Source organism: Acanthochromis polyacanthus, chromosome 18, assembly GCF_021347895.1.
Source record: "Acanthochromis polyacanthus isolate Apoly-LR-REF ecotype Palm Island chromosome 18, KAUST_Apoly_ChrSc, whole genome shotgun sequence".
Taxonomy (NCBI): domain Eukaryota; kingdom Metazoa; phylum Chordata; class Actinopteri; family Pomacentridae; genus Acanthochromis; species Acanthochromis polyacanthus.
In genome coordinates this window covers 27,753,679-27,771,681 of record NC_067130.1, presented here as the reverse complement: position 1 = coordinate 27,771,681, position 18,003 = coordinate 27,753,679, and the positions used below count along the sequence as shown (strand labels likewise).

General features: G+C 38.7%; 1 protein-coding gene across 2 annotated transcripts in view; it reads right to left on the bottom strand.

The window, feature by feature from the left end:
* gsna (gelsolin a) overlaps window positions 1-18,003 on the bottom strand; it is a 43,982-nt gene that overhangs the window by 2,582 nt on the left and 23,397 nt on the right. The window contains exons 6-14 of one of the 2 annotated variants that reach the window (XM_051938204.1): window positions 17,879-17,968; window positions 15,516-15,648; window positions 12,789-13,093; window positions 11,670-11,803; window positions 9,515-9,605; window positions 9,305-9,331; window positions 7,123-7,293; window positions 5,790-5,964; window positions 279-400 (exon numbers count right to left, since the gene is read on the bottom strand). In XM_051938204.1, coding sequence (XP_051794164.1) covers window positions 279-400; window positions 5,790-5,964; window positions 7,123-7,293; window positions 9,305-9,331; window positions 9,515-9,605; window positions 11,670-11,803; window positions 12,789-13,093; window positions 15,516-15,648; window positions 17,879-17,968 — 1,248 coding nt within the window. The remainder of the gene's footprint in view (window positions 1-278; window positions 401-5,789; window positions 5,965-7,122; window positions 7,294-9,304; window positions 9,332-9,514; window positions 9,606-11,669; window positions 11,804-12,788; window positions 13,094-15,515; window positions 15,649-17,878; window positions 17,969-18,003) is intronic. The other variant, XM_022205534.2, reaches the window with a different exon arrangement.

Sequence of the window (18,003 nt, the reverse complement as noted above, 5' to 3'; positions counted from 1 at the left end):
CCTTTGTCTGTGCTCTGACCTTCGTACGCTCCGCTCGCCAACTAGTTCCATGTAACCAGTTCTGTCGTAACAACGAAACACCGTACGCGGTAAACCAAGAACCCGCCTGTAACCATTTCCGACGTAATGACGAAACTCCGAAGGTTGAGGATATCATAAACCGAGGACCCTCTACTTCATGTGCAAGACCATTTGGCAAAGGTGGAAAGTTAGAAAAACTGTATGAAATTCAGATTTAAAACAAATCTAGCAGGAGAATCTAGAAACTAAAGACTCACGATAAAGTTTCCGGTCTTGTTGGAGCAGGCGAAGAGTCGTGGTGGATGAGCGTCCATCTTGTCCTTCAGTCTGGTCGACGTACGATATTCTGCCTTTCCACCGAGAGCCTCCCAGAACTGATCTGGAACCACAACACAAACACTTCGTGCTCAAACAGAATGCAAAGGACTTAACTGTAGTGAGACATTTCAGAAAACATAGTTATTCTCTTGTTTGCAGAGTTTCAAGAGAAGATCTAAAGTCTGTGTGGTGGTAAATGTGAAGCCACAGTAGCTGTTAGCTTAGCATAAAGACTGGAAGCTAATAAGGAGGCTAAATAGCTTACTGGAATTGTAAAAATAATATTTTGTGTTTTACAAGATGGCACTCTTTGTAAGTTAACATGTTGGAGAGACATGACAGTAGAGTTATGGCTCTTCTCATCTAGTTCTGAGAAAGAGGGTCAACATATTTCCCAAATTGTAAACTGTGGCTTTAAAACTACACAGTTTAGTATTTTTTTGGCCAGTGGGGGGCAACAAAAGCTAAAAACACCATGCACAAAGTATAAAATTATAAAGACGTTATACCATTTTACTCGCTTTCATTTCTTTATGGAACAACTTTTCACCTGCCTGAACCAAGCAACACAATCACATACAATACTGTTACGGCCACAGGTATCTGTGAGCTGTCTGGGTTCTGAATGGTTTTCTGCTGGGCCTTTTGTGTGGGGGGGAATGCATGTGTGGGTTCAGCTGTGGTTGTTTTCAGAGTCTCTCTGGAACACCAGCTGCCAGCTATTCCACCTAATAGCTCAGGAGTAGACGACCTGCACTGCAGTCCTGTTCTCCCGCCTCCCGACCGTCCTGATTGGGCCACCCTCCAGCTCCCCTCCACCTCTGACCAACCAGACACAGCCATCGCCACACCTACAGGCTATATACCTGTAACAATGCTGACAGTTGGGGCGGCTGGTGTCTGTGACCAGTCTGCCCTGGTGCCTCTGTGAGTGGCTTGTTTTGTGTGGATTGTGATGTATTTCGGTCTGTAGGTAGGTGTGGTTGAGTTGGTGGGTACCGCAGACAATTCGGGCTTAGTGAAGAAGCCATTTGGATTTAGAGCATTTGTGACCTGTTTGTGAGTGTGAGGCACCAGTTTTGTTTAGTTCGTTTTTGTTACTGGTGGTGGGTGTTGCTGAGGTAGTTATGTTTGGCTAGGGAGTTTAGTTACTTTGTGTTTAGATAAGTTGGAAACTCTGTTAGCCTTTGTTTTGTTATATTCTGTTCTTTGATTTAGCAACACTCACCAGTCTTGTGTTCATTGTTGTCACTTTCATATTCCATTTTCCACTAAGCAATAAATCTCTTCACCTGAACCAATAACATCTGGTTATTTTGTTACATCCAGCCACTCTCTAGAGGTTGGATCGTAACACTACTGTTAAAGTTTGGGGTCACTCACTCAATTTCATGCTTCCACACTTTTATTCATGTGCTAACATAACTGCGCAAGGGTTTTCTAATCATCAATTAGCCTTTCAACACCATTAGCTAACACAATGTAGCATTAGAACACAGGAGTGATGGTTGTTAGAAATGTTTCTCTGTGCCCCTATGGAGATATTCCATTAAAAATCAGCTTTTTCCAGCTAGAATAGTCATTTACCACATAAACAATGTCTAGACTAGCCTAGCCGCGCTAGACCCAGGTCTGAAGACAAAAGGGTCTAGGAACTCTCGACAGGGAGGGAGGCGGGCTAAAAGGTTGTCTTTCAAATCACTGCAACAATTGGGTAGGTATACAACCAATCAGCACAATGAATACACTGACGTAGTTCCTAGAGCGCCGGAAATCAGAGGCTGTGGTAGTTCGGTGAAGCCTGATTTATACAGTCAATGGGTGAAGCTCAAGTATATTACAGACATATTAACAGAAAGATTATTCAGAGTCGGTGCTAATGGAGCTCAACGACTGTTGTTGTTTTTGTTGTCGACCCTGGCAGAGAATTAAATTCGTTGCCGTGGGTTGTCTAGCACGGCGAGGCTAGTTGTTTCCGGTTGTTTCTGTCAGAATCGTTGCGCCTCTGTCGTCACTTAGTTGCGCCCGCGTTCTGACTCTACACTTCATGGTGATTCGTCGGCCAGTTTTAGGAGCATCCAACCTCAAGGCTTATGGAGGGTAACTAGACCCACCCTGGCAGAGAATTAAATTTGTTGCCGTGGGTTGTCTAGCGCGGCTAGGCTATGTCTAGACTGCATTTCTGATTAATTTAATGTTATCCTCTTTGAAAAAAAATGCTTTTATTTCAATAATAAGGACATTTCTAAGTGACCCCGAACTTTTGAACAGTTGTGTTAACTCTTGTTTTATCCACTTTATATCTGCTCCCAGCATGTTTAAATTTTTTTTTTTTAAGATTTTAGATTATTTTTCAGCCTCTTCATGGTCTCTCTTGTGGCTACATTCCCAACTTTAAAGTAACTTCTGTCTATTCTAGTGGCCCAGCTAAAAACTGTCTTTTGAAGTGTCTTAATTTCTTTCAGTATCATGTTTACCTTTTCGAACACGGTGTTGTTTTTTCTACTCCACGCTGTTTCAAATTCTACTAATGTTTTATGACGTGTCTGTTTTACTGTGCTGCCTTATGAAACACTTTGTAACTTGGACTGCAAAAAGTGCACTAGAAATAAGACTATTATTTTAATAATTATTATTATGGCTAACTCATTAGCATTGATAAAGTTTTGGTCTGATCAAAGAAAGTGCACTTGGTTCATACACACTTCTTAGAATAGTATTTAGCTCTTTAGCAGCTGAACACTCAGTTATATGTTTACTAGCCAGTAGTGGACTTCATGCAGCTTTATGAAGACGCTCAGGGCAGATGCGTGGTTTTAAAAATACACAGGAACAGACTTCTGAATTACTTACAAAGGTTCAAATTGTAAAGCTGACTAATCAGCACAGAGGTGACTATATTTATCTAACAGATGCAAAGCCTGAATGATAGCCTTAGTAGAGTTTGTGTCTGATTTTATTTTGTGTATTTTAGGTCAAATTTGTCTAATGCTGGTGGTTAACTTCATTTTTGTGCAGTTTGGTGCTGTGTTAAGTCAGGTACTATATGGTGAGTTATTGGCCTGAGGTGTTTGTGGCTGAAAACAACATTGATACGAGACTGAAGCAGACAGCATAAATGTCACGAAAGAAAAGAAGAAGCTAAATGAAAGAGGCCAAGAAGCACACAGACCTGAAGTAGTGGCTGTAATTCTCTGTAATTGCCTGCCTAAAATCATCAATAATCATTCCAGTTCCCAAAAAGACATCAGTTGACAGCCTAAAGGACTACCGACCCGTCGCTCTCACACCCATAATCACAAAATGCCTCGAGAAACTGGTTGCAGAGCACATCAAAACCAAACTGCCCCCCACACTCGACCCGCACCAGTTTTCTTACAGAGCAAACAGATCCGCTGAGGACATCATTGCCATAGCTCTTCACAAAGCACTGAGTCACCTGGAACACCAGGAGGACTATGTGTGGATACTCTTCATCAACTACAGCTCAGCCTTTAATACCATCATCCCGGACATTCTGGTCGACAAACTCTCTCTCCTTGGACTGTCCACATCCGTCTGCAGATGGATAAAAGACTTTTTAACAGACCACCCACAAACTGTCAGACTCTGCTCACACCACTCCCCCACCATAACACTCAGCACCGGCTCCCCACAAGGTTGTGTACTGAGTCCTTTACTGTACTCACTGTACACACACAACTGGACACCAACCCATCTCTCCAACTCCATCTTCAAATTCGGGGATGATACCACCGTGGTCGGGCTCATCTCAGGAGGAGATGAGTCGGCGTACAGAGATGAGGTTGAGAGACTGTCAGTGTGGTGTTCAGAGAACAATCTCACACTGAACACCACAAATGGTAAATGGTCTGTATTTATATAGCGCTTTACTATACCTGCAAGGTACCCAAAGCGCTTTACATGATACATCACATTCACCCATTCACACACACATTCACACACTGATGGCGGAAGCTGCCATGCAAGGCGCTAACCACGACCCCATCAGGAGCAATTCGGGGTTAGGTGTCTTGCTCAGGGACACCTCGAACACGACGGGGCGAGGATCGAACCGGCAACCCTTCGGTTGCAAGACGGCCACTCTACCCACTGAGCCATGCCGCCCACCACAAAAACAAAAGAACTCATCCTGGACTTCTGCAAACGCAGCATGGACCCAGGCCCACTCCTCATCAACGGGGTCTGCGTTGAAAGGGTCCACTCATTCAAACTTCTGGGTGTTCACATCTCTGATGACCTCTCCTGGACTGTTAACACCACGGCGGTGGTGAAGAAGGCCCAGCAGCGACTCTACGTCCTGAGAGTGCTCAGGAAAAACCACCTGGAGGAGAAGCTGCTGTTGACCTTCTACCAAGATCACTGGCTGCCCCCTCCCCTCCCTGGACGATATCACCAGCTCTCACTATCTCAGCAGAGCTACAAACATTATCAAGGACCCATCCCACCCCAGTCACAATCTGTTCAACCTTCTGCCCTCCGAGCACATAAAACAAAAACAAATACACTCGGGGACAGTTTCTTCCCCAGAGCCATCAGTGCTCTGAACAACAAGAAGACATGAACACAATAACATCATTGGGAACACACATTATACGTGCAATCTTGTGCAATATTCATTCACACTGAATCTCCACTCACCTCCAAGAACAATATGCAAACTTTATCAGTATCAGCATGTGCAATTCTCTTTCTCACTGTATTCTATTGTATTTTTATCATATTTTATTCTATTTTTATTTATTTCTTTATTGTAATGTATATATTTTTCCAAGCACCAAATGGAGCAGCGCTCCCAATTTCGTTGTATACCCGTGTACAATGACAATAAAGGCTTTCTGTTCTATTCTTTTCTATTTTATGTAGGTTTGTTATTATTAGCATTACTTTTCACAATAGACAGTAATCTGTTCCATTGTTTGATTACTGTAGCTTTAATGTGCAGCTCTAAAGGTAAAAAAATGAATAAACTTAAGTTTTTCATGTTAAATTGATCTAATTGTCTTATTTACAGCGGCATTCATTTTGAGCAGAAAATGTTACAAATCGTTAGCTGAAGCTCAGAGAACTAAAAAGGTGAATTTATTGTTTGTCTTTCGCAGCTCAGCTGAGTCCAGTCCTCAAAAGCAGACTGTTTATAAAATATTGACTGTTACCCTGAGGTGGTTTTATGTGTGAAACTGTTAGCAGCGAATTTCTTCACCTCGAGCTCTGAAAGCAAATCACAAGATTACTGATAACATCTGAGGGGTGACGCAATCCGGCCTGCTTTGTTTTAATATGGATGAGCATAAGAAATACTAAAAGAGGAGAGTTTAGGTTCACATTAAAGCTGTTTTAACATCCAGGCTGCACTTTGTAGCCGACACCGATACAAACTCTGAGCTTCAGTTTTATCTGAGGTAGCTGTGTTCATTTTCTTTCCTCACCACTCTCTCCTCCTTCAGACAGCTCGGAGGCCGACACTCCCAGGATGTTGCACAGCTGCTGGGCTCCCTGCTTCTCCGCGTCGCTGGCGCCGACGCCGACCCACTGGAAGGAATCGCCGGGCGTCACCAGAACAAAAACATCGTTGGAGTTCAGGTTGGATGCCGCTGCATCAACCTGCAAGAAAACAGAGGAAATGTAGGTGAACTAAATTTTTCTAATTTAGTACTAAAATTACATTTAATACACATTTTATAGAAGTTAAGTAAATGCATTTAATAAAATGATTTTTTTTAAATAAATGTATAAAAGAAATATAAATTAAAATAAAAAGCAATAAATAAAATAAAACAAATTAAATTTTGCATTTAATACTATTTATTTTAATAAAATGAATAAAATAAATAACTTGCAAAATACATAAGAATAATATAATTTAATTTAAAATGTTATAAAATGCACATAAATGCATTTAGTAATGATGTATTAAATGTGTAGAATAAAATAAATGACAAAAGTAAATGACCAAAATAAAAAAACAACAACATTTAAATATATAAAATACATTTTATATCACTGATTTTGATAAGTTTCATGAATTAAAATTGTATATCCTTTTGCGATGTTGTGTTGTAGCCCGGCTTCAATACATGTGAACGCAAAACATTAAATTTTAAATAAAATAAATTTCATAAACTTACTGTAAGTCCTTCTGCTAGTGGACTACAGTGATAAATATGAGATTTCCAAAAATATATATATTATTTTAGTATTTTTAGTTCATTGAATTTCATAAAATTTTGCCCAAAAAACCACAGTGAACTTAAAATCTCAATCTGAACAAGGCCAAGTTTATTACAGCAAACAAATGTTAAAAGTTAATGAAATTTACCAGTGTAGTGTGATTCATTTTGACAATAAAGAGCAATCTACTGAACAAACTATTTACTGTTTGAATACATTCAAATACATATCTAAATTATGCACTTGTTTGGAGGCTATTTTCCGATGCAGATTAATGCATACTTGATATATTTGTGAGTTACAGAAGCAGGATGATTGATGGAAAATCAGCTCGGAATAAGCTGCAGTGTTTGCATGTTCCTCATAATGAAGGAACGCGTCACTGAGTGAATATTCATGCAATAGTTCTTGGGTATCAGTGGAGTTATGCAGCACAAAAGAGCAAACAATCATCCTCTGACTGCACAGAAAACACTTACCTCTTCAAAGAACTTCTCAACAATAACCAACAGACAGAATATTACCGGAGTTTTCCTTAAAAATCAGCTCTTGTGACGGTAAAATTAGAATCTGACCAACATCTTTCCTTACCTCCACAGCTCTGGTGTGTCCTGCAGAGTTGGACCGAACCTGGAAGAGTCGGACGTCTGCAGGAGCCGACTGACCTCCTTCTCTGGACGTTCCTCCCTTGTACACCACCATCGGCTGCCCTCCGAACAGACTTATGAGGTGGGCCGGCTCCTTCCCCTGCACCACCCTCACCTGCAACACAAACTCCACTATTAAACCCTTCAACTAATTATCTGGTTGTCGCTGTCAGTCATAACACAAAACACCTTGTGCATTTTGAATTATCCCAATGTGGTGCAACCAAATCACAGCATTCTTGTGATAAAACATCTGCTGCAATCCCAAAATCCGACATAAGATGGCAGCAGAGAGTGGAGCTGTGGGTTTATTGTGCCACAAGGTGCTGAGAGTAAAGATCTGTGAAATTAGGAAACAAAGAGTTGACGCAAGTTGTGTCTAAAACGGTGTAATGACTTGGTTCAGTGCAGCTTTTCGACATAAATATTCATAACCGTGAGTATGTTGCGGTCGGATCGTCTCCTGATTCAGTCAACATTCAAATTCTGCTAATCCTGAGCTCACTTGAGCAAATGGAGGATTCACTGAAGAGTTTACATCACGTCACAGAGAGACGCTGTTTGGATTTAATGAAGTTTAAAAACTGGCACACTTTGTTCTCTTCTGCAGTTTGGACAAATACTTGACGTTTCATGCTGGTAGCTTGTTGCGGTTGTTGATGCAACTTCCTATTTCTGAGGGTTAGTGTGCAGTTTCTCTCTTGTATTCAGATCCTCTACTGAAGTAAAAGTACCAGAATAGCAATGCACAAGTACTCCATTACAAGTTAACGTCCTCCAAGAAAAATCCTGTTTAACCAAAAGTCCATAGCAGTAAAATATAGTCAAAGTATTAGGACTGTTTTGTCTATATTTTTATATTTATCATTATTAGATTATTCATAGTGATGCATCAGTGTGTCAGCAGCAGGTTATTATTGTAGCTGCTGCAGGTTTGGACTAATTTATATCAAGTTTTATATACAAAACAGCAAATTAGAGGGAAAAATCACTATTTTTTTAGAGCTAAATTAATCTAAAATATGGCATTAATTGCATATTATTTTTTGTAAGAAGCTATAAAAATTGAAAACTGGTTTAAACTTCAACTATGTGTTGCATTTTAAAAGTTTGTTGTGTTATTTATCGTGCAAAATCTTAATTATAAAGGCAATTAAAGCTGTTAAATAAATACAGGGGAGTAGTAAGCTGAATATTTCCTTGTGAATTGTAGTGGAGATGAAAGATAAAGTGGTGAAAAAATATAAATTATAAAGTAGAAATACCTCAAAACAGTACTTTAGAACAGTAATTGAGTAAATGTACTTAGTTACTTTCCATCGCTGCCCTTAAATGATCAAAATCTGAATGTTTGTAGCTAATTTTCTCATTTATTCATGGATTCTAATCATTATCTGCTATTTTCTATCTGTGCAACATCATTGACAACTTTTAATATTTGATATTTTCATCTGTTGTTAACCAAAAATCAGATTTTACAGAAATAAACTTGTTTCTCAGGGTATCTCTGTTACCTGCATCTAAACTCATGCATGATATCAGCACTACCATCAAATAACGTTCAGATGACACCCAACACGAACAAAGTACATTAGTTTGACAGATGTGACATTTGCAAGGCAGCTGTTCTTTAATAGGAAAATGAGTACAGAGGAAACATCTGGAAGAATAAACAGCTACAGATGTTTGAACGGATGGATTCAAAAACACACACAGACACAGTCATGCAGCAGCAAAGACTCACATGATTTCAGAGCCACTTTTACACCATCGGTTATTTCTGGACTCCATGTTCACGCTTATCTGACAAACTTTAACGCTCAGGCTGAGAAATAATAATGCCAGAGCAGAGTTTGGAAACAGAGCTGCTAATTTATATGAGCGGGCGAGTTGGCGACAGAAGAGGGAGGGAGACTCCCATTAACGTCCTCACTGGAATGTCCTGTTTGTCTGGGATGACTTCGCTGTAAACTCATTATCGTGTTCGTTAAAGAGCCAGAAACACAAAATGCACCCCTTTAAAAGTCAAGAGAAGGGATGCTTCTTTCTGTCTTTTTGTCTGGACAAATCATAGGAGTCTTTTTGGGAGGATGAGGAGGAAAAGTAAAGGGAGGGAAGGAAAATACCTGAGTGGTTATAGGAGCACCAACAACCTGAAGAGGAAACAAGCAGCAGAAGGGAAACCAGGAGGGAAAAGAGTGAGAGGATGCGAAGGTCAGACAGGATGAGCTTGGTCAGAAGCCAGAGGAAATCACAGACATGAATAAAACGGGTGATAAAATTAAAATAAGCACATGAAAACAAAATAGAGGAGTTAACAGAGTGACATGTTTTACCTGAACAGGACCACCGCCGAGCTCCTCGTCCAGCTGAGCTCCGAGGATCGCTGAGGCCCCGATTTCATCCTGACTGGAGTCCATCCCCTGCCTGGAGACAAGGTGGATTTATCTGTTTTATTATTGTATTCAAACATAATAGGAGGAACAAACTGGGACATATTATGCACTCACAATCCAACCACATTAGCTTCCTAACTCGGCCTTTTTGAGAAATACATAAACTCGTTTGTCTCTGAGCTCGGACTTCCTAACACTGTAAATCTGTCAGTTAGTATGTTTTCCAGCTTTCACCAGCATTCAACCTTTTTGCATTGATTAATTGAACTTGTTTGAGTTAGGAAACTATGAACTTTAATAGTTGGAAATCCCACATCTATGAAATCTTTGGCTCCACCTTCAACATTTTGCTGCTGTAAAAAACTTTGTTTTTCAGGCGTTCAATCCTGCACTATGGAGCTTGTGTCACCCGCTTCTAGCAGAGAAAGTAACTCATTACATCAACGCTGCTTGTGGCATATGCTTTGCTCTTTAGAGCTCTCTTGTTTCTTTAGATTGTAATCCTTAATCTAAACATCAAATTTATTTTTTATTTGGATTTTCAGAAACTTGTCTTGGATGTTTTTTCCACCATACTCCTGGTTGCTGTAGCTTCTTTGGTTCCCGTCACTATTTTTGCTCCCTTCCTCAATCTAATCACTCCTGGTTGATGTCAAACTTTGCATTGTAAATGACAGAGAATGATCCCAGCCTGAGGTGTTTTAATCCAAAAATGACCAGACAGCCGGAGGGTGAGTGGAAGGACGCACAACTTTAAGTCTTAATAGAATTTAAATGGATGAGTTATGTAACATTTCGCCCCCTGTACAGTTGTCACTGAAGGCGAAGTTAGCTCTAGAGACCAAACTCTTTACTGTACTAGGTTGTAAACATGTTTACTTTTGCTGTAAAGTTGGGCATTTTAACATGACTGACTCACTTTTGGTGCCAGCCTCTAATGGACATTTGAGGAACTGCATGTTATTGCATTAGCCTCATTTTTCAGCAAACATTTCTATCGATTCACCTATTAAATTCAGTTTTATCTATACATAGTGTAAGTTCACAAAATATATCATCTAAGGGTGAAGACCCTACAAAATGTATACCAAAAAAACAGCAAAACCAACAATTCCTTTGGAGTACATTTGAGGAAGAACTTAGCAACAGTGAGAAGGAAAAGGAACTCCCACACACCAGGAAAGGACAAAAAACCTGCATGTTGCCACAGACCTTTGATTTAAATCTCTGTTATACTGTTAGATACATAGATTTACCTGCTGCTGATAAGCCTCAACAGCACTGTGTGAAATTATCTGGTAAAGGTTTGAATGCAATGAATGTCCACTAATATATACAGTGCCTATCATAAGTTTTCACCCCCTTTGATGTTTTACCCTTTTATTGCTTTCATAAATCAATCATGGTCAATAAAATTTGGCTCTCTTAACACGAAAATTTATTGGAAAAAACTCTTTAATGTCAAAGTGAAAACAGATTTCTATAAAGTAATGTTAATGAAAGAAAATTATATAAATGAAAATAATTGTTTGCATAATTATTCACCCCCTTTTTAATTTAATGGTCTAACTCAATAGAGGTCCATCAGATTGTTGCCAATAGTCTCACAATTAGTGAAATGAAGATCACCTGAGTGGTGTGGGTGTGTTTCAAGTGATTGAGTTGTAAAACACCTGTGTCTGAAGGGTCCAGAGAGTGGTTGATCAGTATTCCTGGCTACCATTACACCATGAAGACAGAAGAACACTCTAAGCAACTCAGGGAAAGGGTTATTGAGAAGTACAATTCAGGGGATGGTTACAAAAGAATTTCCAAGGCACTGAACATCCCCCGGAGTTCAGTGAAATCAATTATCAAGAAATGGAAGGAATATGGCACTTGTGTGAATCTGCCTAGATCAGGCAGAGTTTTTTCCAATAAAATTTTTTGTTAAAAAAGCTAAATTCTATTGACCGTGATTGATTTATGAAAGCAATAAAAGGGAAAAACATCAAAGGGGGTGAATACTTATGATAGGCACTGTAAAAGCCCCACATTCACACATTAAGATAATAAATCTCGCTTAATTCATATCAAACTATTCTTGTAATCTCACCACATATAGATGATGTGTCCACTGCGTCCTCCATGCTGGTAGTTGTACAGGATGATGTAACTGTCTCCTCCGTAGAACTGTCCATGTGTGGATGGATCCACCAGGGCCTTGTCAGATCCTTCGATACGCCAGATCTATCAGGAGAGATGCAGTAGTTAAGTTAGGGTGGCAACTTAACACTTTACACAAAGGTGTGGGATAAATCGAGGTCCAAAGTGACATCCAGAAGCCTTCAAGTTATCAAAACAATATTTAAAAACATCTCTGATTCCATAAAATTGTCATGTGAATTTGACGCAAACCTTTGAAATGTGACAAAAATTTTTGGACAATAAAAATGCAAACCAGGCTTGTTTCCATTCACTGCTTTGGAGTGAATAAAGTAGACTATGTAGTGTTGTCAGAAGGTATAACGTATAAACTACGTTGCTCATGGCTGTAACAAACGGAGTAGAAGCAGCAGAAGTCGCAAATAAGACGAAGAAACGAACAAAACTAGTTTCCTTTGTTTTCTACAACAGAAAAATTGAGAAATCTTTAAGAATTTAGTTTAATTGGGCAAGTTGTAATTATTGTTGTTTTATATTAGCTGTTACTATGTGTCATCCTGTCCAAACAGAAAAACACAGAAATGGAAAATTTCTACGGATTTAGAAATCAACCTCAAGGAACTTTTTGGATAGTTAAACACTGTGGAGGAACGTTTTGAGTTGAAATCCTCAGAAAAGTTATTCAAAGAACCATCAAAGCATCAGTATGTTTTTGATTGTTTCTGAAGCAAAAAACTAACGTGTGATACTTCAAATAATAACTTCTCCACAGTGTTGTATAGCGTACATAATGACAATAAAACTAGATTTTAAAAAGTAAAACAGTTAAGGCAGTTAAATGTAAATGCAGGTGTAAGGTACCTCCAGGAACCTCTTTAGAGTTATTAGAAATCTCTTAAATGTTTGCTGCATCACTGTTTACTTGAGTCAAACACAAAAATCCCTTCAAGTGAGCATAAAAAAACTTTTGCAAATTTGAAGAAATAGTTTCAATTCTGCCGTTTCCACTCACCTTTTCTAATGCAATAATTCAAAATGCTCATGTAAATACGGTTCCAGTCCCTCTCACCTTTTTCTCTCCACTGCCGTCGTCCACCATGCCGTGCTGAGCCGCCATGGCCGCGGACTCGTGGAGGCTGGCGGCGTCGAACGGCACCTTCTGGATCTTGGCGATGCTGTTGGCAATGTAGGCGACGCCCAGACCCACCGTCTGGTCCTTGTCCCGCCAGTTCTTGAAGAACTGCTTGAAGAGCGGCGTCTCGCCCATCTCCGGCAGGATCTGCACCGACGTGTGTTTGGGGTAACCCATCTTCTTGATAAACTCGTCCGCCGCCTTCATCGCCGCCTTCCGCTCGTCCATGTTGGCGTCTTTGCCTGAAGTTCGAAGAAAATCAGAAATATTACAAGAGGAAACATGATAGAAGTTAGTGAAACTCATCTCCAGTCAGTAACGTCTTTTAAATCCATACTTAAAACATACTTTAGCCGGAGAGATTTTCCTGATTTTAATGAGTTTAAAATTTCCAGAACTGTCTTTATTTTATTTATTATATCGTTTTACCTTCTTACATTGCATTGATTTTGGAATAAGTCAGATTTTCCTGCATTTAAACTTAATGTGAAGCACTTTGTAACGTCTTTGTGCAAGAGTGATATAGTTTATTATCATTAATATTTGTGTTTTTAGCTCTAAACATCAGAAAATATATTAGAAAATATTGCAGACGTTCGAAAATAAAATAGAGCGTTTTTTGTTTTTTGTTTTTTCATTTAGGCCAATAAGGACCTGCAATAATATCATAAAATATTTCCTTCTTCTTCTAGAATTAAAGTCTAGTTACCAAAAAAGTGCAAGTTTTTGCAACTTTTAGCTGCTATGAATAAACTTCTTTGTTTGTTGCATTTGATTAAGAAAAAATATTCCAAACATATGTACACACGTGGACAAAATTGTTGGTACCCCTCAGTTAAAGAAGGAAAAACCCACAATTCTCACTGAAATCACTTGAAACTCACAAAAGTAACAATAAATAAAAATTTATTGAAAATTAAATAATCAAAAACAGCCATTACTTTTGAATTGTTGATTAACATAATTATTAAAAAAAACAAACTAATGAAACAGGCCTGGACAAAAATGATGGTACCTCTATAAAAGATTGAAAACTATTTGACCAGAGTGACATGATTAACTCAGGTGTGTCATTTAATTGACATCACAGGTGTTTCCAAACTCATAATCAGTCAGTCTGCCTATTTAAAGGGAGACAAGTAGTCACCCTGCTGTTTGGTGAAAAGGTGTGTACCACACTGAACATGGACAACAGAAAGCGAAGGAGAGAATTGTCCCAGGACATCCGAAAAAAAATTATAGACAAACATCTTAAAGGTAAAGGCTATAAGACCATCTCTAAACAGCTTGAAGTTCCTGTGACAACAGTGGCTCATATTATTCAGAAGTTCAAGACCCACGGGACAGTAGCCAACCTCCCTGGACGTGGCCGCAAGAGGAAAATTGATGACAAATTGAAGCGACGGATCGTTGGAATTGTATCCAAAGAGCCCAGAGCAACCTCCAAAGAAATTAAAGGTGAACTCCAAGGCCAAGGTACATCAGTGTCAGATCGCACCATTCGTCGTTGTTTGAGCCAAAGTGGACTTCATGGGAGACGACCAAGGAGGACACCACTGCTGAAAAAAACTCATAAAAAAGCCAGACTGGAATTTGCAAAAATGCATGTTGACAAGCCACAAAGCTTCTGGGAGAATGTCCTTTGGACAGATGAGACCAAACTGGAGCTTTTTGGTAAGGCACATCAACTCTATGTTCATAGACTCAAAAACCAAGCATACGAAGAAAAGAACACTGTCCCTACGGTGAAACATGGAGGAGGCTCAGTAATGTTTTGGGGCTGCTTTGCTGCATCTGGCACAGGGTGTCTTGAAAGTGTGCAAGGTACGATGAAATCTGAAGACTATCAAGGCATTCTGGAGAGAAATGTGCTGCCTAGTGTCAGAAAGCTTGGTCTCAGTCGCAGGTCATGGGTCTTCCAACAGGACAACGATCCAAAACACACAGCCAAAAACACCCAAGAATGGCTGAGAGAAAAGCGTTGGACTATTCTAAAGTGGCCTTCTATGAGCCCAGATCTGAATCCCATTCAACATATGTGGAAGGAGCTGAAACATGCCATTTGGAGAAGACACCCATCAAACCTGAGACAACTGGAGCTGTTTGCTCATGAGGAGTGGGCCAAAATACCTGTTGACAGCTGCAGAACGCTCATTGACAAATACAGAAATCGTTTAATTGCAGTGATTGCCTCAAAAGGTTGTGCAACAAAATATTAAGTTATGGGTACCATCATTTTTGTCCAGCCCTATTTCATTAGTTTGTTTTTTAAAATAATTATGTTAATCAACAATTCAAAAGTGATGGCTGATTTTGATTATTTAATTTTCAATAAATTTTTATTTATTGTTACTTTTGTGAGTTTCAAGTGATTTCAGTGAGAATTGTGGGTTTTTCCTTCTTTAACTGAGGGGTACCAACAATTTTGTCCACGTGTGTATGTAATCAATAAGTAGAGTTTTTTGTTTTTATTTACAATTGGAGATGGAACTACAAAGAAAGTTTTTAACATGTAAAGAAAGTTTAGCACTTGGGTTCATATAATTCTTTTAACTCAGTTAGCTTAGTTTAGCACAAAGATTGGAAAGAAATAGCTCAGCACCACACAGCTTCTGCTAAATGACTATATATTGAATCTACTGCTTTAATCCTCCTTGTACTGACCTTTCCAGACGAAGATCTTTCCGTCTGCTCCGTGGTCCAGGATGAAGCAGTCGCCGGACTCCAGGGCGCTTTGAGCGAACGGATTCTCTGCAGCCACCAGAGCGATGGTCATTCCTCCGCTGGCGTTAGACACCTGCAGGAAATGAAGACGAGGAAGGTTATGTTAACAAGGATGGCAAGGCAAGGCAAGGCAAATTTATTTATCTAGCACATTTCAACAACGAGGCGATTCAAAGTGCTTTGCAAAGACATTAAGACAGAGGATGACAATTATCAAAAGAAAAACAAAGGAAAACATTTATGAAATCATTAGAAAAAGGTCAGAACAGTAAAAAGATCAAAAACAGAAGTCAGAAAACAAGGGCAATTATTAAAAGAAAAACAGAAAAGTAAAAAGATTAAAAACAAGAGTCAGAAAACAAGGGCTGTTTAAAATACCTGTCATAAAATAAGAGTTAACTGTCATGAAGTAAGAGTTAAAATAACTGTTAAAAGTAACTGTCATAAAATAAGATTTAAAATAATTTAAAATACTTTTATCAAAAGCAGCTGAGAACAGGTACGTCTTAAGAATGGATTTAAACGTGTTAAGAGTTTCAGCTGATCTACAGTTTTCTGGGAGTTTGTTCCATATATATGGGGCATAGAAGCTGAATGCAGCTTCTCCGTGTTTGGTTTTTACTCTAGGAACTACTAGAAGACCTGATCCAGATGACCTGAGTGGTCTGGGTGGTTCATACTGAGTCAGGAGGTCTCTGATGTATTTTGGTCCTAAACCATTTAAAGCTTTGTAGACCAGCAGCAGGACTTTAAAATCTACCCTCTGAGTGACAGGAAGCCAGTCATATGTGTGCGTACATAGTTCCTTGGTTTTAGTGAGGACTCGGGCAGCAGAGTTTTGAATCTGCTGTAGTTGTTTGAGTGTTTTTTTAGGTAGACCTGTAAAGATACTGTTACAGTAATCAAGCCGACTGAAAATAAATGCATGGACTAGCTTTTCCAGGTCCTGCTGAGACATCAGTCCTTTAATTCTTGAGATATTTTTTAAGTGATAGTAAGCCGACTTTGTAACTGCTTTAATGTGTTTTCCAAAACTGAGTTCTGAGTCCATCACCACACCCAGATTTCTGGCCTGGTCTGCAGTTTTTAACTGTAGAGACTGAAGCTCTAGGCTCACCTTTAATCACCCTTCCTTGGCTCCAAAAACCATTACCTCAGTTTTGTCTTTATTTAACTGAAGAAAGTTTTGATACAGCCACTCATTTATCTGTTCAATACACTTTCCCAGCACCTGTATAGGGCCATGGTCTCCTTGGGACATTGTAATGTAGGTCTGCGTGTCATCTGCATAGCTATGGTAACTTACATTATTGTTTTCAATAATCTGAGCCAGTGGGAGCATATAGATGTTAAACAGAAGAGGCCCCAGAATGGAACCTTGGGGAACTCCACATGTAATTACTGTCTGCTCAGACGTGAAGTTACCGATAGACACAAAGTAATTCCTATTCTTGTTGGATGTTATGAAAAATCCCAATATTTTAGTTCTTCCTTAACACAAAGAAGAAATCTTGGAATACAGTGTGCTAATATGAAGATCATTGTTTTTAGAGATTTAAAAAAAAACTGCACAGATTTTCCAAAAGCAGGTTGGTTTAAACAGCTTTTCCAACTTATTCCCAGGTCAAATCTCATGTTTCCTGCTTCCCTGAAAATGATTAGATTAAAAAAAATTATTAAAATTATTTATCATTAATAGTTCCTGAGATATTGTTGTTTAAATATAGCTTCAAATGTCAATGTCAATGTCTGAAAGTAGGTAAAAGGGCAATTTTTGCATTTTTATCTCTGAAATAATTTAATATATCAAGCTAAATGTTCCCATATATCTAAATATCCATATTTAATGCGATAAAAATTTAAGGCAAATCTGAAATAGTCGAATAAAAATTGTCCTAGAAATGAGAGATGTTAGAGCACTGTGCTATTTGCTATTTTTAGGTTCATGAAATTAGTTTTTCTATTTTGTAATGCATTTTTTCTCATTTTGTTTTTAATTTTAATGGTCCTTTTGTGGTATTGTGTAATGAAAGACTTTAGTTTTGCTTTTTGTTAAAACTGAAAGCTCTTATCTTACACAAACGCAAAAATTTTTTATGAAATTGTGCTTTTTGCACAGGATTATTTTTCTCATTTTTAGGATTTAAATATGCCATAAAGTGCTTTTATTTTCTGTTTTAGCATTTTATTTAACTTGTTCACTCTTATTGTTAAAACTGTATGTCAAAAACTTGATATTGAGCTTCTTCCACTTTACCTCCTTATAAAATATAAATATATACTATATTAATCTGTGCTCTTACTTTGTAGAGTTTGGCACTCTTCCTGTTTGCAGCATCAGCTTTGATGTCATCTGAGGCTCCAGCAGGAAGGTCCGGTTTTGGTCCCAAAACCTGAAGACAGAGGCAGTGGTTTTAGTTTTAATTTA